Source organism: Orcinus orca, chromosome 9, assembly GCF_937001465.1.
Source record: "Orcinus orca chromosome 9, mOrcOrc1.1, whole genome shotgun sequence".
Classification (NCBI taxonomy): Eukaryota; Metazoa; Chordata; class Mammalia; order Artiodactyla; family Delphinidae; genus Orcinus; species Orcinus orca.
In genome coordinates, this window is record NC_064567.1 from 28,853,896 (window position 1) to 28,879,936 (window position 26,041).

The window sequence follows — 26,041 nt, forward strand, 5'->3', positions numbered from 1 at the left end:
GTAAAGGATAAAAGAAAATATTTCAACCTGTGTTAGTAAGAGGGACTAACCTTTTATGCATTTAAAATCTTTAGTGCTTTGTCCTTTGCTCGCTTTAAAACTTGGTAAGCTACTGCCCTCTTGTGGGAAGCCTATGTCATAGTGCTGCTTTGTTGCCTTTATTTCTCTGCTCTCTGATAGACGCAGCCACACACTCCAAATGATCTCTCTTGGAGAAGACGCCGTGACACTTAATTATTACTCTAACAGGTTAATCATAGCTGTGGCTTCTTCATATCAGTGATGGCTACAACGCATTTCTGAAAGGAGCAGAACAAATGCATTTTGAAACTTCCCTCTTATGTAGCAGACTTGTTTGGTTCTGTTATGGCCCACCTTTCACAACTGGTCTTGCACACACATAAAAAAGGCCTGTGTTTTATTAACTACATTTAAGTTTTAGAGAACGAGTGAAATTTTGAAGACAGATATGCGAAGAGTATGGGTAAATAGTTAAATGTTACTAACCTTTTACAAATCAAATTCTTATGCTTTTCCTTTTTTAATGGATCTTGGAGTAGAGTTTTTTTTTTTTAACTTTTTAGTTTTGAAAAAATTACAGAAATATCAGGCCGTTGCAAAGATAGTACAGAGAGGTCTCATGTGCTCTTCACCCATTTTTCCACGTGGTTATATCTTATGTATCAGTAATTATAGTATAATATCAGAATGGAAATTATCAGTTAGTATAATGTATGTGTTTAGTTCTATGTCATTTTATCATGTGTAGACTCATGTAACCAGGACAGCAATTAAGATACAGAATTATTCCGTCACCACAAAGATCTCTTTCATAACACCCTCTAATAGTCACCTCCACCATCACTGACCCCTGGAAACCACTAATCTTTTTATCATTTCTATCATTTTGATGTTTTGAGAATGTTATATAAACAGAGTCATACGATATGTAACCATTTGAGATTGGATTTTTTTCACTCAGGACAATGCTTTTGAAATACTGGTTCGTATTAATAATTTGCTCCTATTTTTTTTTTTTTTTTTTTAATTGCTGACTAATATTCTGTGGTATGGATATACCACAGTTTATCCATCACCTCTTGTCCTCAACCAGACAATTTCAGTGCTTCTAATTTGGGCTGTTATTGATAAAGCTGCTATGAACAGTCATATAGAGATTTTTGAATTTCGAATGCATCTTTATTTCTCTGTAATAGAATGCCCAGAAGCTCTGGGTTGTGTGGTAAGTGTAATGTTTAATTTTGTAAGAAACTGCCAAACATTGTCCAGAGTGACTGCTCCATATTACATTCCTACCAGCAGTGCATGAGAGATCCAGTTTCTCTGTATATTTACCTGCATTTGGTATTGTCACTATTTTTTATTTTAGTTCTAATAGGTGTGTAGTGGTATCTCAATTATCTGTCCCTTATGTCTAGTGATGTTGAACATCTTTTAATGTGTTTTTTTCCCACCTGTATATTCTCTTCAGTGAAATATCTATTCATGTCTCTTGTCCATTTTCTAATTGGATTGTTTGGTTTTTTACTACTGAGTTTTGAGTTCTTTTAATATATTCTAGATATGCATCCTGTTGTCAGATATGTGGTTTGTAACTGTTTTCTTCCAGTCTGTAGCTTGTCTTTTCATTCCACTTACCAGGGTCTTTTGCAGAACCAAAGTTATTAATTTTAATAAAGTCCAATTTATCAATGTTTTTCTTTTATGGGTTATGCTTTATTGTTTGTTTATGGATTGGTGTTATGCCTAAGAACTTTTCAACAAGCCCTAGTTTTCAAAGATTTTTCTCTACATTATCTTCTAAAATTTTTATAGCTTTATGTTTTACATATGAATCTGTGATCCATTCTACATTAAGTTTTGAACGAAGTATGAGATTCAGATTAAGGGTCAATTTTTTGGCCTGTGGATATCCACTTGCTTCATTACAGTTTGTTGAAATGACTATCCTTTCTCCATTGACTTGCTTTTCCTCCTTTGGTTAAAAAAATAAGTTGGCCATACTTCCACTAGTACATTTCTTTGTTCCACTGGTCTACTTCTTGTTCTCTCTTTGTTCCATTGATCTGTATATCTATTCCTCCACCAACACCACATGCTGTTGATTATACTAGTTATGGAATAAGTCTTGAAATGAGGTAGAATGATGCCTCCAACTTTACTCTTTTTTTTTTTTTTTTCCAAAATTGTTTTTAGCTACTTTAGTTTCTTTGCCTTTGTATATGACATTTTAGAATAATCTTGCCTCTATCTACAGAAAACCTTGCAGGGATTTTGTTAGGAATTTTGTTAAACCTATATGTTAATTTATGGAGAATTGACCATCTTTACAATGTTGAATCTTTCAGTCCATGAGTATGACATGTTTCATTTATTTATATCTTCTTTCATATCTTTCATCACCATTTTGTGGTTTTCAGCATAAGGTCCTACACATGCTTTATTAGGTTTATACCTAAGTATCCCCCCTTTTATTGAGCAATCATAGATGACATTGTGTTTTTAATTTCAGTTTCCTTGTGTTCATTAGTATATTGACACCCAATTGATTTTTATATGTTGATCTTGTATCTTGTAATGTTGCTGAATTATTACTTCCAAGAGGTTTTTTTGTTTTTGTTTTTGTAGCTTCCTTGGGATTATCCAAACATGCAGATGACAAACATGCCATCTGCAGATAGGGACAGCTTTGTTTTCTTCCTTTCCAATCTATATGCCTTCATTTCCTTTTCTTGGAAGTCGGCTAGGACTTGCAATACTGTGTTGGGTAATAGTGGTGAGAGCAGCCATCCTGGACTTGTTCCCAATTTTAGAGGAAAAGCCTTCAGCCTTTCACCACTGAGTATGATGTTACGCAGTAGTTTTTTTGTAGATTTTTTTTTTTTTTAAAATCAGTGTGAGGAAGGTCCCCTCTATTACTACTTTTCTGAGACTTTTTATCATGAACAGTTGTTGAATTTTGTCAGATGCATTTTCTGCATTGAGATGATCATGTGATTTTTCTTAAGCCTGTTAATTTATAGTGGATTACATTAACTGTTCAAATAATTAACCTTTCATCCTTAGACTAAACCTGACTTAGTCATGGCTTATGATAATTTTTAAAAAATATACTGGTGAATTCCATTTACTAATGTTTTGTTAAGGATTCTTGCCTGTATTTTAATGAGGCTTATTGGTTTGTTGTTTTCTTGTAGGTTTTGGTATCATTGTAATACTGGCTTAGTAGAATAAATTGAGAAGTATACCCTTCACTTGTGTTTTTGGAAAGAGTTTGTGTAGAGTTGGTATTAATTCTTTTTTTAAAAACATTTGGTAGACGTCTCCACTGAAACTCTCTGGGCTTTGGAGATTTTGGGGGTGGGGGGAGTTTATAAACAAATTCAATATTTTTCGTAGTTATAGGACTATTTAAATGACCTATTTCACAATGGATGAGTTGTGTTAGTTTGTACTAGCTCAGGAATTGGTCCAGTTCATCTAAGTTGTCAAATTTACATGTGTGGAGTTGTTCATAGTATTCCTTTATTATCCTTTTGCTATGTGCAGGGTCTGTAAGGACATCCCATTTCATTCTTTTTTTTTTTTTTTTAATTTATTTTTGGCTGCGTTGGGTCTTTGTTGCTGCACACGGGCTCTCTCTAGTTGCGGCAAGTGGGGGCTACTCCATTGCAGTTCACGGCCTTCTCAGTTGCGGCGTGCAGGCCCTAGGGTGCGTGGGCTTCAGTAGTTGTGGCACGCAGCCTCAGTAGTTGTGGCACACGAGCTTAGTTGCTCCATGGCATGTGGGATCTTCCTGGACCAGGGATCGAACCTGTGTTCCCTGCATTGGCAGGCGGATTCTTAACCACTGCGCCACCAGGGAAGTCCCCGATTTCATTCTTGATATTGGTGATTTGTGTCTTTTTTTTCTCTGTCAGTCTTATTAAAGGTTTGTTAATTTTATTGACCTTTTCAAAGAACCAGCTTTTTGTTTCATTGATTTTTCTCTATTTTTCTCTTTTCAGTTCCCTTGATTTCTGCTCTTTTTAATTTCTTTCCTTCTGCTTGCTTTAGGTTTCTTTTTAGTTTTGTGAGATGAGAGCTTAGGTTATTAATTTGAAACTTTCTTTTTAAATGTGAGCACTTAGTGCTATAAATTCCTTAATCTCAGTACTCTTTTAGCTATGCCTCACAAATTTTAATAAGCTGTGTTTTCAATGTGTTTTTTAATTTCACTTCAGACTTCTTTGACCCATAGATTATTTAGACATATATTGCTTAGTTTCCAGGTGTTTGGTGATTTTCCTGTTATCTTTGATTTTGATTTCATTGTGGTCAGAGACAAATTTGGTATGAGTTCAATTCTTTTAAATTTGTTGAGGTTTACTTTATGGCCCACGATATGGTCTATCGTAGTATATGCTCCATGGGTACTTGAAAAGAATGTGTATTTTGCTGTTGTTGGGTAGAATGTTCTTTAAATGTCAGTTAGACCGTGTTGGTTAATGCTGCTGTTGAATTCTTCTATACCCTTTGTAATTTTCTGTCTATCAGCTGTTGAGAGGGGTATTGACATGTCCAACTGTAATTGTAGATTTGTCTGTTTCTCCTGTCAGTTCTATCTGAGTTTGCTTCACATATTTTATATCTTGATTGCTTGGTATTTTAATTGATGTTAATATAGCCACTCCTGCTTTCTTTTGTTTAAATAGCTTTATTGAGATACAGCTCATATACCATACAATACATTCATTTAAAGTATACAGCCAGTGGTTCTTAGTGTATTCAGAGATGTGTGCAACCATCACCACAGTCAGTTCTAAAACACTATCATACCTCAGAAAGAAATGCTGTGTCCTTTAGCTATTGCCCTCCTGTTCCATTCCCATCCCATTCTACTCCGTCTCCCCTCCCCTCCGACCAGCCCTAAGTAACCACCAGGTTTACTTTCTGTCTCTGTAGATTTACCTATTTTGGAAATTCTGTATAGATAGTATTATATAATATGTAGATTTTTTGTGTGATCAGCTTCTTCACTTAGAATAGTGTTTTCAAAGTTCATCCATGTATCAGTACTTCATTCCTTTTTATGGCTGAATAATATTCGATTGTACAGATATGTCACATTTTATCCATTCATTAGTTTGTGAACTTCTGGGTTGTTTCTACTTGTTTCTTGTAGACAGCATGTAGTTGGGTCTTATTTTAATCCACTGTGCCAGTTTCTCTTTTCATTTGATATGTTTGAACTATTTATATTTATTATAATTATTGACATGGTAGGGCTTAAGCCTGCCATTTTATTCTTTTTTTTTGAGAAAATTGTTCTCTCGTATTTGAAAACGTATTACATGATTCAACAAAAACATCACACACATCATTGACAGACAAGGGAAGTTCCAACATATGTCTTTATTGCTCAATGTTTCAGCTTTTTCTTACTTTGTCTTACTCTTTAAATGAAATAGCATCCAACTTTTGTATTAGAATTTTACTCATTCATCACTTGCAACCATAGGTTAAGCACAGATGAGTTATATGAAAATCGCCTAACACATTCTGTGAGAATCAGTGGCTAAGTGAAATTTATAATAAAGTATATACTTTATTAGTTGTAAAATGTGTGCTACAGATCCTTTCTGTCAGTAAAATTTATAACAAACTTACGTCATTGGTTGGGAATGTAATTATTCATAATAGGTAAGAGATAGAAACAATCTAAATGTCTGTTGATGGATGGATAAAGAATAGATAGATAGATAGATGGTATCATATACGAATACGGTTGTGTGTGTTCACACATATGCAACTCCCCCCTCTCCACCAACCTCAACCCAACCTCAATGATTGTTAATCATTGAACAGCACATCACTGTGAATTTTTAGAATAAAAGGTACCTACAATTTTAGTTTAATAATTCTAATTCAACAGACTGAACTGATAACAAGCAAATGTTTTATTCATACCTTCTATTTCACAGTATTTATTATCTTTATGTCATGGTCTGTGAGCTGCTAGTGGTTGATTACCACAGAATGACATTACAGGTCTTATGGTTAGATGCAGTAATTATATGAATACAATATTCCTTCTTCTGGGTATTGAGAAATTTTGCCTTGGTAATCACTAAGAGAATGTTCACAATTAAGTTAAATTCTTCTTGCTCTCAGATTATAAAAAATTTTAGTAGCATCTCGCTTCTGTTTCATGTCACATTGATATTGTAGAAGGTAGAAAAGAGGTTACCCTTGTTTGTTCCCTTGAGGATGGTGCAGACTATGTGCATAATGTCCACATGTTTGAAGGATTTTCTAAAATGGTATTTCATAACCTGACACACAGAACAGCAAGAAATAGTCTAGTATTTCGGCACTAATACTTTGTAATATATATTTCTATTCATGAAATCTTATTTAAGAACATTGCTTTAAAATTATTCAATGTTAGACTGTCTTCTCTGACTTGGTAGAGACCTTTCAGTCTCCACTGCAGTACTAAACAATTGTACATATATATAACATCCCCAACTTTTTTTTTTTTGTCATGGATGGCTTTATTTCTTTAATGTATGTTTATGTTCAGTATCTAATTCTAAATTTGTCTTGACTTTCCCCCTTCAGTTTAATGAGTGGTGTTAAGAATAATGTTGGAAGAGGGATCAATGTTGCCTTGGTAAATGGTAAGAATAATTATTTTAGCTTATGAATGTACTCAGTGTATATTCATATGTCCCAAAGTAAAATGCACTCTAATATCAAGAGATCAGGTGAGAAAGAGCCAGGCTTGACATTAAAGCCCTCCCCACACCCTCCCAAAACACCAACTGTAGGTCGAGACTCTGCATCTCAGTATTTATAGCATGCTTTCTTGGAAGCATCCAGCTTGCTGTCCAGTGAGTAGAGAACTTCCCATGAGATTGTCAGGATACAACCAATCTAACATTAAATTGATGAATCCTTGCTGCAGATTTTGGAATCCTAACATAATATAGATGGACGTGAATGAGGGTTTATAGAATGACAGAGCGTGGTGGACTACTGGATGGGGTGTGGGGCTGAGTGAAGAGTAGGAGTCGACTGTAATTTTTCAGTATTGTCCACGTTGAATCCTGAACATCTCGAGTGTTCTTGCAAAATCACATCTGAAAGTATGAACCCGTGAAGTGAGACTCAACTGCATACTCGTCTTCTCTTTCTGGGACAGTCACCCTTGTAAATCTGTATAGGGTGATTATAAACCACAGCCACCTTCTCCAGTTCACAGTGTAGGAAAATATTGTTTACTTCTTTCACAAGAGATACATTTTTGTGTTTCTACTTTCTTCATTTTCTTAGCTATAAAATGTTCTATACATATTTGTCTATTTAATTGATAGCAAAAAAAATTTTTTCAAAGGGAATTAAATACAGATTTTTTGAAAGATGGCTTTGACAATAGAAAATAGCATGGATTCATGGTTTTTTTTTTTAAAGGTTTATGTATTTTGGGGTAATTTTAAAATAAGGGAAGATGGTAACACATACGGATGAAAAATATCTAACTTCCAGTGATCTACAGTCAACAGTGAACTTCTGTTTGCTACTCTTCAGCTTACAAGATTAGTGAGAAAGTCCTATTCAAAAAATACCCTTTTAGAAAAAATTTTCAGATGCATACAGTTCAAATTTTAAGTATTTGTCATAATAATTCTTTCTCTGCTAATGAATTCACATCAGTCATTGGATAAGATCATTTGTCTTATATAGTGTAGAGTATATTTCAGTTGCATAATTTGCTATGAATTCAATCTCTTTCAGGAAAAACAGGAGATCTAATAGACACCAGATATTTTGACATGTGGGGAGGAAGTAAGTATGAATAACATATAAGTGTTCTGTTGCTGGCACTGAATCACATCAATATAATGTAGCCCATTAATGAGAAAATAATGGTACTAATTTTGTGTTCATTTTATTACTCTTTCTTTTCACTGAATGTCTAGCTGTATTTAAGTGATCAGTCATACTGCATACAGTTTGCTTTTTATAAAAATTGTTGGTGATGTGTAATTAAGAGCAATAATATCACAATTGAGATTTTAAAAAAATCTGAGTCCTACTTTTTGCAGGACAACTAATTCAAAGCTTCGGGCTCTTTTAGGTTTCTGCCTGAAATTTCTAAAAAAAAGAATAAGTAATTTGAAGAAGGACATAACCAGTGTAAGCATTCTTAGCTGACTGAATTGATTTCTTTTCATATGATTTTTCAGTCTCAAAACTAAGTTTATAACCAGGATGATTATTCAAGTAGATGAATATTTGAGAGAAGGAATGGAATTTCCTTTCTGGTTTACTGGACTAAGAACAATCCACAGATGATCTTCCTAAGTTGGAAGTTCCTCAAGGAGCAGGTGGAAGTTAGTCACCAGCATGCAGAGGGAAGGAACTGGCACCTCGAAGAAGGATGTGCCTGAGAGAAGGAAGGCCAGCACTGATTGAGCTTCTGATTCTTTTCTAAGTCGAGGCTCTCCCCTGCACCTCCCCATTCTCATCCGCTTTGTATATTCCCTGGAAGCCAGCAGTTGTTAGGCTTCCTGAAATTTATCTTGTTTTCAGACCATTCAGCTTTTCTAATATTTCTTCAGCTTGTAATGAGATAATGCATGTATTATTTATTTTTTAAATGAGATCAGAAGAACTTTGCATAGCTGTCAAAACTGTGTAAACGTAAAATGTACCATCAGTTTTAGATACTAAAGGCGTAATTGGTTCTACCAAAATTTATTGCATGGAATAACTCTTATGAAACTATTGTCGAAATCACTCATGTGACCAGAAGCTCTGGTATTTCATCTCAGGTGGATTAACTACTGCTAAAAATACTCCTCAAATTAAGAAGTTGTAAATTACTGCCATCTTTGGATTTAAATCGAAGTGATTTGTTAGCTGCTCTGTTACATTTTTTCTGAATTAAAAATGCTATTATTTTAAGATAGAATTCAGTTAGAGAAAATCTTTGGAATCTTTGCTGTGGAAAGAAACTGAGTAGATTTGAAGGAACCCAGTTTTGAAGTAGTGTTAGACTTGGGGGCTGTAAGGAAACCTGACGTTGTAAGGAGTTCAAGATGTAGAATAATTTGCAGTACCTGATCAGCCTCTTTGGCATCATCAGTTTATTGTCACTGAAGTGGTGTTTAAGCCCTTCTGAATCTTGATATACTAGATGAAGCAGGTAAAGACTGCAGTATTTACCTTAATTAGTTTGGCTTTTAGTGATAACTAACCTACATTCCTTCCCCTAGTTTATAGTAAGTAGATATGCCCAGGAGTTTCTTTAAATCAGTGTGTGTGTGTATACAGTTGTCCCTTGTATCTGCAGGGGACTGGTTCCAGGACCCTCCACGGATAACCCATAATCTGCATATGCTCAAGTTCCATAATTTGACCTCCATATCTGCAGTTCTGCATCCGCGGATTCAACCAAGTGTGGGTTGTGTGGTACTGTAGTACTTATTGGAAAACCATCTGCGTATAAGTGGGCTCCTGAGTTCAAACCCTGTTGTTCAAGGGTCAAATGTATACATATTTATATAATTTTTTTTAATTACAGATCCTTTTGTGCATTAAATAAAAGTTCTCTGTCTTCATTTTTAGAAAAGTATCTGTGCAAACAATTTGCCATGTACTCAGGGAGTCCATGAGCCTTTCTCCTGCTCCCCTAAATTTCTTACTTTAAATCATAAGTCATGCTTTAATATGACTTTGCTATGGTTTTTTCATTTAGCCCCTGGAATATCAGTATAAAAAACGTACAGGATGAATCAGGATTGGGAAATTTTAAGTTGATGGGAAACTTAATTTTTAACCTGTTCATAAGATTTGTCTTTCTTTTGGTTACTCTACGTTAGAAATTATTGATTTACAAGAACTTCATTGTTATATTACTAACTTTTAAGAGATTATCATGATGTTTACTCAGTCATTTAAAAAAAAAAAAACCAAAAAACCAACCCTCAACCCTTTCTTTTTTTTCAGATGTGGCCCCATTTATTGAGTTTCTGAAGGCCATACAAGATGGAACAATAGTCTTAATGGGAACATATGATGATGGAGCAACCAAGTATGTAAACTTAAAAATTTATGCAACTTTTCAGAGTTATAATTTATAATAATATAAGAAATACATTTTCAATGAAAACATTTATAATATAGAGCAAAGTAATCCAACTTTCAGATGAACACCATTAACATTTTTTTATTTTGCTTTCTTCTTTCTTGTATTTATTGTGATACATTGTTGTGAAATTAGAATCACGTTGTACATGAAGTTTGTTATACTCATTTATGTTCTGTTTTTAACAACTATATAGTTTTCTCTGGCAATAATATTCTTCAGTAGCATTTTTTAATGGCATTTCCTGAAGTGTGTTCCGTAAACACACTTTAAAGCTGTAATGGCTCTTTTAACCTTTTATCATGTTACGTTTCCAGGTCATTTTACCCTCCTGGTTGGATTTCTTGGGCATTCTCTAGGTGATTATTGTCTCTCTTAAAATGGTGCCCCAAGTTGGACATAGTGTTCCCAGATGTGGTCTGGCCAGTACAGGGTACAATGGAGATGCTAGCTCACCATGTTTGAGAAATTACGTTTAATATTCATGGAGACGAGTGTTGCATTCGTTTTCTTTTGACAGTCACATCACATTTTTGGTCAACTTAAATTCTCAGATCTTCTCATTTGATCTCAAGATTTTTTTTTTTTTTTTAAACCACTGCCAAGTCAGATCTCCCTCCCCATTTCAGAACTTGCTTTTGTTTAATGTGAATGAAGGACTTTATATTCATATATCCTTGTTAAATTTAATTTTGCTGTTATTGGCCCACTTGGTCTCGATTCTGACATTTGTCCTATGAGGTTTCCATGGCCCAGGCTTCATACTCTCTCCAGAGTCTTTCAGGTGTCTAAATCTAAGTCATTGACAAACACGTTTACCACAGGCAGTGTGCCACCAGCTGGAGGCCGCCTCCAAGGGATTCATCTAGTCATCAACTGCAGAACTACTTTTCAGACAGTTTCCACTGTATCCTAATAGGCATACCATTCAGTTGCTGTTTAATTATTTTATTTTCTGAGACCATCAGATACTCACTTGAAATTCATGAACGATGCTAATTATAATACCCTGATCTACTGCCCCCAAACCTCTTCTAAATCTGAAATATATGAGATGGTGTTAACTTGGCTTTATTTATTCCTGCCTCCTTCCAGCTACTCCCTCTCTCTTTTTTTTTTTTTTAAATTTTTGGCCGTGTTGGGTCTTTGTTGCTGCGCACGGGCTTTCTCTATTTGCAGCGAGCAGGGGCTACTCTTCGTTGCGGTGCACAGCCTTCTCATTGTGGTGGCTTCTCTTGTTGCAGAGCACAGGCCCTAGGCGTGCGGGCTTCAGTAGTTGTGGCTCACGGGCTCAGTAGCTGTGGCTCGTGGGCTCTAGAGCGCAGGCTCAGTAGTTGTGGCGCACAGGCTTAGTTGCTCCACAGCATGTGGGATCTTCCCGGACCAGAGCTCGAACCCATGTCCCCTGCGTTGGTAGGTGGATTCTTAACCACTGCGCCACCAGGGAAGCCCTCCCTCTCTTTCTTTTCTTCTTCTTTGTGTAATACTCACAGGAGATCCATTCTAAAATTTCTGCTCCTTTCTAGAATTTGCTAGGAGTTAGAATTAGTTTGATTGGACCATTGTTTTTAAAATTTTCCTTGTCTTTTTTGAAAACTGGAATATTTAACTAACTTTTAATGTCTTAGCATCTTCATTTTCCATGATGCTTCTAAAATAACTGACACAACCTTGAAGACTTTATTAATAAGTTCCTTAAGAATTTAAGTGTGTGACATGTGTGGGCCTGGAGGCTTAAATTTATTTTAAAGCACTTAATATGGACATTCCTGAACTACTTTTCCCTTTTTGTGTTGACCGAAGAGCGTTTGCCTCCCTGGAAAAGACAGTTGTGCTTTGGTCTTGATATTATATCATTCTTGTGAAACAGTGGGTCCCTTCATTATTCGTACTTGGTGGCAAAGCCCCCTCTGTGGCCTTCAGTAGCTGTATGAGTCACACCTCATGTTGAGCGCTCAGGCCTTCCTGGTAGCAGTAGTAAAAGTTTTGTCTTTAGTAACATGATGTGCCTTGTATTTTTGCACACTTCCTTTTCTCAGTTTGAACCCGTCACACAATGTAAGTGGACTCAGGGCGTTCACACCCATGTTGTTCAAGGGTCAGTTGTATCTCCAAAATTAATGCTATGTATAAATATATTAGCTACACTACACTGCCTTTTAAAGAAATGGGGCATTTCGATACCTACTGTATCAAATGCTCAAAATATTGGCTGTGTTGCATGGTTTTAAACTTCTTTTCAAAGCATGAAATCATCTTTTACTTACATAAAAGATATCAAAAAGGAATAATAAAAATCCCCTAGATTCTACATAGGCAGATTAGAAAACTTTAGAAATTATTGAGAAAGTTGTCTTGTTCTAAATCTATAGTTAGATATACATAGGGACATGCGGCAGGGCTGCCCAAGACCACCCCCAGGTTTGATGATTCACTGGGAGGAGTCACAGGACCCAGCATACAGACCTGCTCACTCACTGCTATGATTTGCTACAGCAAAAGGATACAAAGCAGAATCAGCAAAGGGGAGCTAGCAGAGAGCAAAGTCTGGAGGAAGCCAGGCTCGAGTTCCTCTCCCAAGTGGAGTGACACAGGACATGCTTAATTCCTCCAGCAACAAATTGTGACAAGACTATGAAATGCTGTCCACTAGGGAAGGTTATTAGAGACTCATGGCCCAGGGTTTTTTACTGGGAGCTGGTCATGGAGGCACCCTCCGCCTTACATATCCCCAAATTCCAGACTCCCAGACAGAAAATAGGTGTTCAGCATAAACTGTATTGTTTGTACAGTTCAGACACAGTGAATCATTCTGATCAGTTCTGTGAATGGGGGGAGCCTCCCCAAATCCAAGTTTCCAGATGCCAGCCAAGGACCAGTCTTGCTGTTAGGGCTTTCTAAGGCGTTTTATTAACCCTTTTCTGCACAGGACCTAAGGGTGTTCTCATTGAAAAGTAAGGAAAGATTAACGGGATCAAAATGCAAAGCTGTTTCAAGTTGCTTCTAGATCTTTGGCTAAATTGGCTTAGTTTATTCATACCGATCAAAATGACCACTTCTGAAATTTAGAAGTACAGAAGGAAAAATGACTGCCCTTCAATATATTTAATTGATGTAAAAATTTTTAGATAAGAAAAAAATTTATGTACTTCCGGCTGGGGGCCAGGCCTGCGTTTGGATAACCACCTACCTTGCAAGCAGTTTTTGTGTATGAAGCAATCTCTTGGCATTTGTGAACCTAACATTCATGAGCAACCCCGAAGCCTGTGAGATGCAATTTGTGATTTTTCTGAGATGTAACTGAATCAAGCCCTGAGGCTTTCCTCCAGGAGGTTGTCATTACGCTGCCCAGTAAGCCTGACCTCTGTACTTCAACACCATTTGTTCTCCATAAAGCAGCAAAACTCACTACTAGTACTGATGATGCAAGTAAAATGTTCTAATTAAGGAGCCAGAAATAAAACATTTGGATAAACTAAGGAGTAGAATGTGATGGTCTGCAGATCCATGACATCCTAACATGATTTAGAAACAAGAAAACAGGGTTCAGACAATACTTTCTGGGAATGTCCCTCTAACATACAAGTTGCTTATCAAATGAGCAGACGAATGGAAGTGATAGCTAATTCATGTAAGGACGGGTACAGGAAACACAGCTACAGACAGACTTTGGGGAGAAAGCCAGACGTGGGTACACGTGGTTCTCTGTGAAGGTCTCAAAATCTTCAGAGGCTGAGACTTCACTGGTCCCAGAGCCATTTCATTTATTTTTATTTCCCTTGATTATAAAAACATCGCTTTATATAGATGAGTCTGAAAGGCTAAATATTCCAGGGCTGCTCCTGATTTTCTCACTGATTCTAGTGAACTTCCCCCAGGAGGACAGCAGTGCCCAAGCTATGGTTAAAACAGCTCCACTGCCCCATGGATGTGGTTTGTATAATTGTGGAAGGCTAATAACATGGTAGCTCCTTCCTGTTTTATGAAGCTTTTTTTAACATAAAGTATCCCATTTATCTTCAAGTAAGTTACATTAGAACTGTTGCGCCTCATGTTTCTTTCATTTATCCATTAAAGGAGCCAGCTGATATTAGCATGGGGTGCTTCAAAGAAGGCTGCAGGATAAACAGGCGCCTTCCACTGGCCCTCCTGCTACTTTGCAGCCAATGATCCTCCACTTACTTGCAAATATAAAACTTGCCTTGCCTCAGATTTTAGAAGAACAAACCTCTCTAATTGACCTGTAAATGCCATCTTTTGGGTGATATAGAGGACTTACTGGCCAGATACCTGCACAGGTGTCCCTTAGTTATCTTTTTGTGTGTTTTTTTTTTTTTTTGGCTCTACAACCAGCACGTATCTTCTGAATTTCTTCTCCCTTTTGAGACAGAGGAGAGGTGGAGAATCGCTCACAAAATCACTCTCAAAATTCCTTAAAGGCATCTTTCAGTTAGCTGTTTCCCTAGCAGTTGCCTTTTGTCACTGCCCTTTCTTAGCCGCTATGTGGTTAATATTTTCATTTTTATTAAATAACCACTTGGCAGTTGTCTCTGAAGTAGAATTTATATCCCTATTCTCAAAATTCATTTTCTTTTAAATAAAACATCTGGTGTTAGAAACATCCAAATTTCTATCAACATTTACCTTTATTCTATTCAACTGTAATTTACAAAGGGTTTAGTGGAGATTCAAAGTGATTTTTAATTTTACAAAGATGTTGATTGCTTAAGATCTTGGATTAACCTGAATAGGCACCTGCTGACTACAGTTTCTCTTATTTATTTGATGGATGTAAATGAAAATGAATTGTTGTTGTGAAATAAAGACACCTAAAAGGTACGTCTAAATAGCATGAACTTGAAATTAATTTCTAGATTTCATGGCTTTCATCACTAAAGAATTCAAATAGGACTTCCCTGGTGGCACAATGGTTAAGAATCCGCCTGCCAATGTAGGGGACTCAGGTTCGATCCCTGGTCCAGGAAGATCCCACATGCCTCGGAGCAACTAAGTCCATGCACCACAACTACTGAGCCTGCACTCTAGACCCTGCGAGCCACAACTACTGAAGCCCTCATGCTCTTGGGCCCAGGCTCCACAGTAAGAGAAGCCACCGCAATGAGAAACCCACGCACCACAACGAAGAGTAGCCCCTGCTCACCGCAAGTAGAGAAAGCCCGTGCACAGCAACAAGGACCCCATGCAGCCAAAAAAAAAAAAAAAAATTCATTTAAAAAAAAAAACTCAAATAGTAGGAATGTTACTCTGATAAAAAAATTTTTTTTATGTTCTCTTATCTAAGCCAGCATTCTCTCTCATTTATTTCATGGTTGTATGTTAAGTATCCTAACTGTATCAGTATTACTTAAATAACATACAGGGCACTACATTTATTGAATTATTCTTTTCCTCCCTCTTTAAGACTCAATGATGAGGCCCGGCAGCTCATTGCTGAATTGGGGAGTACATCTATTACTCATCTTGGTTTTAGAGACAACTGGGTCTTCTGTGGTGGAAAAGGCATTAAGACAAAAAGCCCTTTTGAACAGGTTAGTGTCTTAGGCTTTCCTAATTAATGGACAAAAGCAATTGTGTGAAATCATGCAGTGCCTATTCCTATCCCAGTTATTTGAAACTTAGATAAAGCAGACATTAAATATGTTCATGTGTTTTTCATAGGTTCTTGGTAATCAAGTATTTGAAATAACCGTGGCACTATTTTGATTTTAAACTTAAAAATAGTCAATTCTGCATGAAAATTTTTTTCCTACATGACAATGCATTGGCATATGATTAGTTTTATCTTAAGCCTTTTAGGAAGTTGGTTATTAAAGACTTTAATTGAACTTTTGTTGCTGTAATCAATTAAGTTTAGAAATACTTTAGAACTTGGTAGAATGTAAACCTACTTTTGACTAACAAGTGATCCTTTAAAGACCATCTGCAGTGTTTTGTTCTTTCAGCTGTTCTTTGAAGGTCTGCTACTACGTGCCAGATGCCAAGTGTTGCTCATTTAATATATTGAACAATAATTTACATGTTGATAGAAGTGTTACTGAAGTGAGTACGCATAAGTATGCTATTGCAGATATGCAGTTCGCTAAAATTTTAAAAACTGTATACTATGATTGTGTTCCAACAGCACATAAAGAACAATAAGGACACAAACAAATATGAAGGATGGCCTGAAGTTGTAGAAATGGAAGGATGCATCCCCCAGAAGCAAGACTGATGTGGAGAAAATTGAAGGGACCATACTTTCACTTGCTAATGGGAAAGCCCTAACCGAAAAACTACATGTAAATATTTTAAGAGCATGCAGCCATCTCGGTGTGTGCATGACCATTATCTCTTTTGATATCAGGATTATTTATTGCTAACGTAAATAGACATCTTTGTAAATAGTCATCATAATGAGCAAATCACTGAACCATTTCTAAGCACATCTCCCTAATGGTACAATGTTCAGACTACGATGATAATGGCATCTTTTAATTCTAAAAGCATTACACAATGGATAACTGAACAGATTTGAAAAATGTATTCATATATATACTAGTCGCTGTGAAAAATCTATCTTGGAATAATATGGGTTTTAGGGAGGAGACTTTGTTTTCTTTTATATATATATATGGCCTTTTGATGATAGTATCTTTTAAATTAAAAAGATATTGGGCTAGTTGTGTGTGTAATGTTACTTTACAGTCTGACTCCCCTGTTGTATTTCTTTTCTTAGTCTTTCTCTTTCCATCCCAAGAAACCTAGAAATAAAATATGAAAACTTGTATCAAATATGTGAAAAGCACAACAGAATTCTTCGTTTAATGTACACAGTAAAGAGGAAATATATGAATGTAGGTGCATCAGGGCTGTAGCTTGCTGGATTTTGAGTTAATAGTGTGCATGAGTTGATTTTGCATAAGCTATAGAGTAAGACTGTGGGTGGGGGGGGCGGGCAACTCCGCAGAGCTGAGGAACCAGGCCAAGTCCCTTCCCCAGCCTTGGTAGGTCATTCAGGACAGCATGTCAGTATAGTTAGAGCAATACTGGCCTAAGTTTTCCTTATTTAAGTGTCATCAGCAATGACCAAGTGGTTTTGAAAGAGGCATGTTTTAATGTCACAATAATTTTGGATTGTAAACCAAGAAATTCTGTATTTACTTTCATCTAACTTCGTAAGAGTAATTTTTGCCCGAAAAGTTAACGACATATTTAGAAAGGTCCTGATTACTGATTGGGACTGATACTGTTTAAAAAAATAATTTTATTTGACACACAATGACTTTATACCCAATTCTACATAAAAATATAAGAGAGCTACCTTTTCTTAACTTCAGATGTTCACAAAATGACTCAAGTTTTTAAAATATTTTTAGGGCATTAACTATTGTGTGTGAAGTATCTTAAACTGGAACATAAAAAATGTAACAATCAAACTTCTATTCCCAGTAAAAGGCAGCAGTTCAATTTTGGATCTAAATTTTAGATGACTTATATAAGAAAAACTAAAAGCAGTATTTTTTATTTTGCTGTAAACCAAGGTGGAAGTTATTCAGCTATTTCTTAAATATCAGTGAGTTTGGGGGTACTGTTTCTTCCCTCAAACTGAATGTAATTTATGAATAAATGCACCTTACACATCTAAACAATTTTTGTAAACTTTTCAGATTTTTGGTGCTGATACGCTAAATCACATTCAGCATGTGTGTTTTGACATTTAAAATACTTCCCTCAATTCTGTAAATTAAAAGAATGGCTATTTTACAGTTCCAGGGATTGTGAAATAAGTGTTGCTTTTTTAAAAAAATAATGAGAATAAATACTCTTGGTTTTGCATTGTGAATTTTTTTTGTATTATCTGGCAAAGTAATATATGCCTGTAGAACTTCACACTGAGGTTTGTCAAGTGTGTATTGTACTGCTTAACATGCAAAATTAAAGTCATTCCTATGGGTAAACACACTAATATCCTCAGGAGATATCTTAACATGGATAGAATTTAAGTATCTAGACGGCAGGACATCCCTTTCAGGATAAGGACTATAACATGATAGCTTTGTAGAGGTGTATAAAATGCCAAAAGGAGGTATAAAGATTGGTTATGTAACTGCCTTCATGCAGTTTGCTATTGTTTCAATTCTGCCTTGTATACATTATGACAACATAACTTTGGAAGCAATAATATTACTGTATTTTATTTTCAGATAGCTTTTAAAAATCAGCATTGTAAATGCAGCAGTGTCATTTAATGTTCAGAATTTTCATTAAAATCAAAAATTTGGCATTGACACTTTGGTTTTTTAAATGGTGTTTAAGGACTTATGGATGTGTATTTTTTATTTGTAATCATAGAGGCTGTCCCAGGACAAGAATATTATAATAGGCCTGTTAAAATTCAGCAAAGACAGTAGGAAAATAAGTGATATGGGGAAATGAAAGGAAAATTGAGCCAGAATCTGTATATTCTTGACTTTAATTAAAGGTTATCACTGTTCTTTCTATATTGTATTTGTTTTGAAATGAATTAGCTGATATTTTATCATTTTTTGCCCGACGAAGCTCAATGCCTTTAGCCTGAAATGCACTTTTATATTTAGTGTATACAAATTATAAATAGGTTGACCCCCCCAAAAGATGATAGTTTAATTCAGTTTCATTGACACTCCCCATTCTTAAATGAAAGAATGAGAAACGTGCTATGTTCAGTTAGTAGAGCAGTTGAAAGTGGAAATGCATTTACAATAGTTTAAAAAATGAATATGAAAGGGAAAAATAATTGCTCGTGTTGATCAGGAAAAAGATTTGCCACTTAACCTCTTCACCTGGGCCTTCGACAGCAATAAGTGCATGTAAATTAGGAGTTGTAGAATGAAGTACCAGATCTTACTTTTTCTAAAGCATTCCTCAGAAGCGTTCTTTGGCTGTCTCTTCCCAGGATGATTTTTCTGTTGTAGACTTGGTTTTTGATTGGCACATGCCAATGGCTAATCTCTGTTTCCCTCAAAGCTCCCTCAGCCTGGCCTCAGCCTCTACTATTGTCCCCATCTCCTTCCTTGAGGTTCCAGTGAAGTTAGATGGAGCAAAAAGCAGGCAGGCCTGGCCTGGGAGTATCAGGGAGCAGCAAAGGATGGTGTAGCCAGCCTGGTGAAAGCCCATCTGGAATCTAAGAGATGTCCTGCCCCAGAACCTTCCTCCAGTCCAGTGAGGGGCAGCGTACTGGAGGGCAGCTGTATTAAGGAAACACTTTCCACACTAAGATGACTCTTCTAGGAGTGCTCAGAAAGGAAGAGGGACTGCCAGCCCTTTGGGTAGAGACAGAAGAGAGGTTTCTCTTGGGTTTGTTCCATGGGTAGTTTATAAGCAAACGTTAACACAGCGAAGACAGTCTTCCCAGTACAGCTGGTTCACAGGTACAGCGGGCTGCCATCGCTAAGCTCCCTGTTCAGCTCTGCAGAAATCATGCCTACCACCTGAGTGTATTGACAATTGAAAGAACAAGTTGAAACTCAGTTGGCAAAAGATACTCCCTTTATTAGGGAAAATTGATTTATGAACCTGCAAGCTTCCGATGTTCCGTATGATCATCCCATATTGTTTCACTTGATAAGCAGAGAGGAGCAGGGCCTAAAATCTTAAAGAGGAGAGAATTCTGTAATTCGACAGGGTAGCCTACTGGCTAAGAGTACACAGACCTGCCTGAGTATGTGTCTCTGTTCCACCATCAGCTACATGAGGACCTTGAGAAAGTCAGTATCGTCTCCTGTAAAACTGGGATAGAACTATGTATTTGTGGTGTTTACCAAAATGCCTGACACAAACTACTCTTTAAATGCAGCTGTTAGCATTTCTAGTATTGCTATGTCTTCTGCATTCTAGTAATGTTTTAGCCATAGAGGAAAGTTAAGTCAGCCTCTAGCTTTCCAACCCCATCATACCAAGTGTTATGGTCTGAATATTTGTGTCCCCTCAGAATTCACACGTTGAAACCTAATCCCCAACGTGATGGTATTTGGAGGTGGGGCCTTTTGGAGGTGATTAAGTCATGAGGGTGGAGCCCTCCTGAACGGGATTATTGCCCTTATCAAGCAGACCCCAGAGAGCTCCCTGGCTGGGCTTCTCTGCCATGTGAGGACGCAGTGAGAAGATGGCCATCTGCGAACCAGGAAGCAGGCCGTTTCCAGACACCGAGTCTGTTGACACCTTGATCTTGGACTTCCCAGTCTCCAGAACTGTAAGAAAGAAATGTGCTCTTTATAAGCCAACCTGTCTGTGGTGTTTCGTTATAGCAGCCCGAACAGACCAAGACACCAAGCCAGAAGGGAACCATTAAATGACTAGGGTAGTAAGATCATGAGAGAGGCTACAGCTATTCACCAGAGGTTCTCCTTAACCTCCAGGCCCCTGGCTATAAACTACCAACCCTTCCACTCTGACGCTGAACTCCCTTTCACGTGCAGAATTCAAGCGTTTGTGTATCTCCATGCAGCTAGCATTTCAAATGATCACATGATATAGTTTCACTTGCTGGCCCCCCACAAGTATGTGAAGTTATGTGACTTCAGTCAGAGGCAGGGTGGGGCGGCCGTCAGGTCAGAGAAGATACTGACACTTGGCTGACCCCCTTGCACCCCAGCATTTGCTTCTTGCTCAGAGGGCCTGTGAAGGTTCCTACCTATCAGCAGGGGTGCCTGGGCAAAAGAAGAATTTTGAATGAGAACTTTGAAACCTCTTTTTGGTCTCTGGGATCAACACTTCCCTTATAAGTCTGTTATTTGAAATGTATTCATTGGACTTTCAAACACATTTTCAGCAATGCGTTATGTGTTCATATGCAGTCCTGCTTGTCTACCTTCCACGCAGGTGCTGTTGGTACTGCTTGGATGTCACCTGAGCAGATGAACAAACTCAGTACTGGTGCGAGGAATTCTTTGCAGGGTCTTCGCCTTCTGCGTCACCAGTGGAATGAGATGGCGGACCTGGAAATTGGCTTCTCTGCACCCCCGTGTAGAGGGAACCTGATTAGAGAAGTACTGTGTGCTTCGTTTGACAAGAATAGAAATGAATTTCAAAGAAAATGTCTTGCAGGTCCAAGCTCGGAGCAGAGGACAAGTGAAAGCAAACGATGCTGAGGGGTAGAAATATGTTCAGTCTTGGGGAAGACTGTGGTCTCAGTGGTCCCTGAGGGTTGTGATTCTCATGGGGAGGCCCTGGGTGGAAGAAGAAGAGTGGTTGGTGAGGATATCCTGAGGTGTGAGGAATGAGCCTGTGTGCCCTTGACCAAGGGGAGTGCACCTTTCCCTGGTGACTTTCTGTTCTCCCTCAGGGAGCGAACCTGGGGTTTAAGATCAGTAAATGAGGTGACACTTCAACTCCTATGGAAATCTGAAACTTTTGGCCTGGGAATGGGGTTGAGAGCCAATTCTTGTGGAACTGTTAAAATCCCATTATGAAGAAAAACAAATCCCGTTATGAAAATACCCTGGAGAAGTTTCCCTACAGTTCTACAGCACTGGGATTGTGGGATGGGCACAGTTACAGGCACTGTGGCAATTGAAATTCTGACATTGTAGTTAATATATTAAGTCAAAAAATTTTAGAGTGTAGTTTCTCAAGAAGTGATTTGGGTGAAGAAAAAGTGTTTAAGCTAGCAGAGGGGAGAAATTTTTCTCAGAAATTTATCTTTCAGCCTGTAAAAGTGTTAGGCCTGGACCCATTAAATATCAGGCATGTTAAAGGGGATTTATCACGTTTACTTTTTCAGTTTTCCCATCTTGCTATCGTACCATATGCTGTTTCTTGCCTTGCTTGCATAGAGCCTTGTGTGGAGGAAAAATGAGTTGTTTGCCAGGGAGTTTGAGATCAAGCAATTAAAATGGGTAAGACTTTAAACTTACACAGTGTTATATGTCAATTATATCTCAATAAAGCTGGGGAAAATATAAAAACAATACAACTGACAAAATTTTTTAAACATTTTTTAGAAGTATAGATTATGTACTAGAAATAAATAGGTAATTATTGACTTACATTTTGTTTATTTACACTTTTCCTTGGTTACGAAGAGTTCAGGTGTGTTTAAATATGCAGTTAAATTTAGTGATATTCCTCTTTTATCAAAGAGTAATTAGGGGCTTCCCTGGTGGCGCAGTGGTTGAGAGTCCGCCTGCCGATGCAGGGGACACGGGTTCGTGCCCCGGTCTGGGAAGATCCCACATGCCGTGGAGTGGCTGGGCCCGTGAGCCATGGCCCCTGAGCCTGCGTGTCCGGAGCCTGTGCTCTGCAATGGGAGAGGCCACAACAGTGAGAGGCCCGTGTACCGCAAAAAAAAAAAAAAAGAGTAATTAGGATCTATAACGGGCCACCCTTCCGTTTTCTTGGCTAAACACGGCGGGGTGGATATGAGCCATGATCACAGAAGGCTGTTACTGACATGCAGAAGAGAAGGCTTCCTGGCCTCTTTGGAGGTGAATCACCCCTAGGGTTCAGAATGGCAGTTTAACAGAGGGAAACAGGCAGCCCTATATCCCCGTTCTCCCTGCTCTTCTAATTCTCACACACAAATCAGATGCTTTCATTTCTTTCTGCAAATTTAAAAGTCACATGTGAAACTTTGTGTTGACTTGGCCCACATTTATTATTACTCTCCCTTTACAACAAGTGGGAGAGGCTGCTCTTTCTAGCATGATTTTGTTTCAAGAGATTTTAATCATGCAAACCATCTCTACTGGTTTTTCTTTGGATGTGGATGTAAACTATTACCAACGGTAAATTTCATCCATCTATTAAAAATAACACCTTATGTAACAATTGGCTGTAAGCACAACAATCAAAAGGATGTAAGTATTTATTTAATGTCGCACTAAATTAGTTTGATCTTCACCCCTAGTCATTTCCTTTTGGAATGATTGTTAGGCTCTTGAAGCATAATCCAACTGTTAGCCACATTGTGATCTAAAATAGAAGGCAGTTTAAATCATTTAGAGTTTAGAAATCAAGAGGCAGTGTAGTTTAATTACATTTCATGGTGAATTCTAAGACCACAGTTTTCCCATCACTTCTCTCCAGCTTCTCAACCAAGTTTATATAATCAAACCAGGGAGGAACAGCCTGTAGCTGTCATTATGTTTACAAATCCCCAAACCCTTTAAATGGTATACTGTAAACTCTGTACTATTTTGTTTCTGTGAGAGACGCAATAACGATATGACGGTTAAGGGCACAGTCTCTGAAGCTAGTCTGTTCTTTGTGACCTGGGCCAGCTACTTACCTCACCATTACTGTGTCTGTTTCTATACAATAAGGACCACAATAATAGCACCTACTTTATGAGGTTATCGTAAGGATCGAATGTCTTAATATATACGATTTACTTAGAACAATGCCTGGTACATAGTAAGTGCTATCTAAGTGTTTACTAACATTATTTTCTTTTTCAAAGGTGTTGAGTCCTTGGTGTACCGCTGTGTTCCCTTTCATGCTGGGCCACACATTTGTCCTTCTCAGTTTACCTCATTATCCTAGTCCAAGAAATGTTATGACTTGTCACATCTGGTCTATACTGAAACTGAAATTTAAAAATAAATCAAGGATCTTAGCCAACTTTCCTTAAGAAAGTCTTGTCTTTTTTTTTTTTTTTTTTAGGAAAGTCTTGTCTTGCCGAGTATACATGGTTCCTGGAGATACGATTTGAATCTTTCTTCCTTCAAGTCAGCTAAGTGTATTATAGTGTTCTGGATAACTAACTGCCTCCAAATGGTGGGTTTAATTCCTCAGTATTTAATGGCCTTTGGAAGGTGATGCAAAAAAATACCGGCAGCTCACCAAATTGCCTATAATATTTTGATGAAAAGCTCTTCTGGTTCCACATCTTAAGTAAAACCAAACATATCAGTACTGACAGTACTTCAGAAAATTAAAGTGTTTCTAAAATATTTACTGTGAATATCATGTGGTTACAAATCTGCAAAATGGGGTCATAGCACCTAACTTACATAGTTCAATTCCATTGTATTCTTAGTATAACTATCATAGTTCCTTAAAAAACAAACAAACAAAAAACCACCACCAACAAAACCAACTATCACCCCGATCATGAATAAGGAAATAAGGCCGTTATTTGTATTCAAACAAATTAAAGTGTTTTTGTGTTGTGTAAAGTATTATTATCAGGGAAATGCTTTAATTAACCAACTTCCTTATCCAGAGATTACAGATAATGCTGTTTGATACTTTTTCTTGATCATGTTTCAAGATAATCATCATTGCCTCTAACCATTGCCTCTGTTAAGCAGTTCCCAGTTTACAAAATGTTGAACTCCTAAATTGAAGATTAATACACTAGAGTGTAACTCCCCTCCCCTTTTATCATCATAAAGGGCATTTAAACAAATCAAGGCACTTTTTACCCACAGTGATTGTCTGGCAATGAGCCTGATCCATGTGATACCAGAAAGCTGTTTCCTAAACACATCACTAGAACTGGGGACTGTCCAGTATAGAGGACCCTTTATGGTAACATAACCGCCTGGTTTTTCTCTGTGGACTCATTCTTATTCTCAAACTATGTGGGTTTAGTTGGAATGAACCCCACTGCCATTTCCCAGCACGAGTCTTGATTGCTTTAAAATGATCAGTGTATTTATCATCCAACCCCAATCCCCAATGGCCATTGTGATTGGCTCAGGGATAGGCACATTAACCAATCAGAGCCAATGATGACTTTTGCTGGGCATTCTGAGAAATAAGTTTGCCCTCTCTCTTGTGTGAGCAACCAAAAAAAAAAAAAAAAAAAAGAATCTCTCCCTTTCCTTAGAATGAGTAGTAGGAGAATGTTAGATCTGGAAGGAAGTGTGGCAGCCATGTTGATGAGAAAAGCCGAGAGCCCAGAGCTGCTGAGACCCTGTGGAGCCTGCAGTCGAAGACAACTTCACAGAAGCCAGACTCTTTAGGCTGGAGATGGAGAGACATGAGCCCTGGGAACATGGTGTGAGCTTTTGGATCAAACTTCACCTGAATCGGTCACAACTCTAGACTTTTCAGCCACTGAGTCAGTACATTTCCTTTAATGTTTGTCAGTCTGGGTTGCTTTTTTTTGTTACCTGCACCATAAGGAGCCCTAAACCATGAAGGCACAATAGCCTAAACTGGATAGAAGCGTTTGGGCCCCAGAACGTGTATTTCCAGGAGCACCATGCTGCTACCTATACTACGATGGGGACTGGGAAGGAAATGGGCCAAAGCTAGGCAGTCAACCAGTAAAACAGGTGAGACATTCATGGATGGCTTCCATGGTGATGCCAGGGAGACTGAAAAGAAGAAACCAAAGACACAGCTTGGGAGTTCTTGCTCAGGCATGCGGGGGTTACGGGGTGGTGCTAATGGCTGAATAGTAGTCATGTATTTGTGAATTAAAGTCTCCCTGGTTCTCACAATCGGTTGGTAAGTTAATTACGAAAAGTTTTCTAGTTGATAGGAAAAAAAATGGTCATTAATGGAAACTGCAGTCTTCATGTTTTAAGAAAGAGTGCTTATTTTCAATGCAGATAAAATAGATTTACTTTGCAAAAAAAGGCATAAGAATAAGTGTCTAGGGCTTCCCTGGTGGCGCAGTGGTTGAGAGTCCGCCTGCCGATGCAGGGGACATGGGCTTGTGCCCCGGTCCGGGAAGATCCCACATGCCGCGGAGCGGCTGGGCCCGTGAGCCATGGGCGCTGAGCCTGTGCTCCGCAGCGGGAGAGGCCACAGCTCTGAGAGACCCGCATACCGCAAAAAAAAAAAAAAGAATAAGTGTCTATTTTTCAGGTTATTCTCATCAGTGGATGCTAAAGAATGGTAAACCACTCTTAAATAAGCACTGTATTTGTTCATTTGTCATTTTGGAGTCTC

General features: G+C 37.7%; 1 protein-coding gene across 10 annotated transcripts in view; it reads left to right on the forward strand.

Annotated features, from left to right (window-relative positions):
• Positions 1-26,041, forward strand: part of FAM3C (FAM3 metabolism regulating signaling molecule C) — a 61,647-nt gene that overhangs the window by 29,769 nt on the left and 5,837 nt on the right. For 4 of the 10 annotated variants that reach the window (XM_004265513.3, XM_049715229.1, XM_049715228.1 and 1 more), the window contains 5 exons: positions 6,625-6,683; positions 7,801-7,851; positions 10,018-10,102; positions 15,579-15,705; positions 16,299-18,444. In XM_004265513.3, the coding sequence (XP_004265561.1) occupies positions 6,625-6,683; positions 7,801-7,851; positions 10,018-10,102; positions 15,579-15,705; positions 16,299-16,388 (412 nt within the window). In that variant the 3' untranslated portion in view covers positions 16,389-18,444. Of the gene's footprint in view, positions 1-6,624; positions 6,684-7,800; positions 7,852-10,017; positions 10,103-15,578; positions 15,706-16,298; positions 18,445-20,126; positions 22,033-23,797; positions 25,879-26,041 lie in introns of those variants that run through there. The other 6 variants (XR_004481107.2, XR_004481108.2, XR_004481106.2 and 3 more) reach the window with 6 other exon arrangements.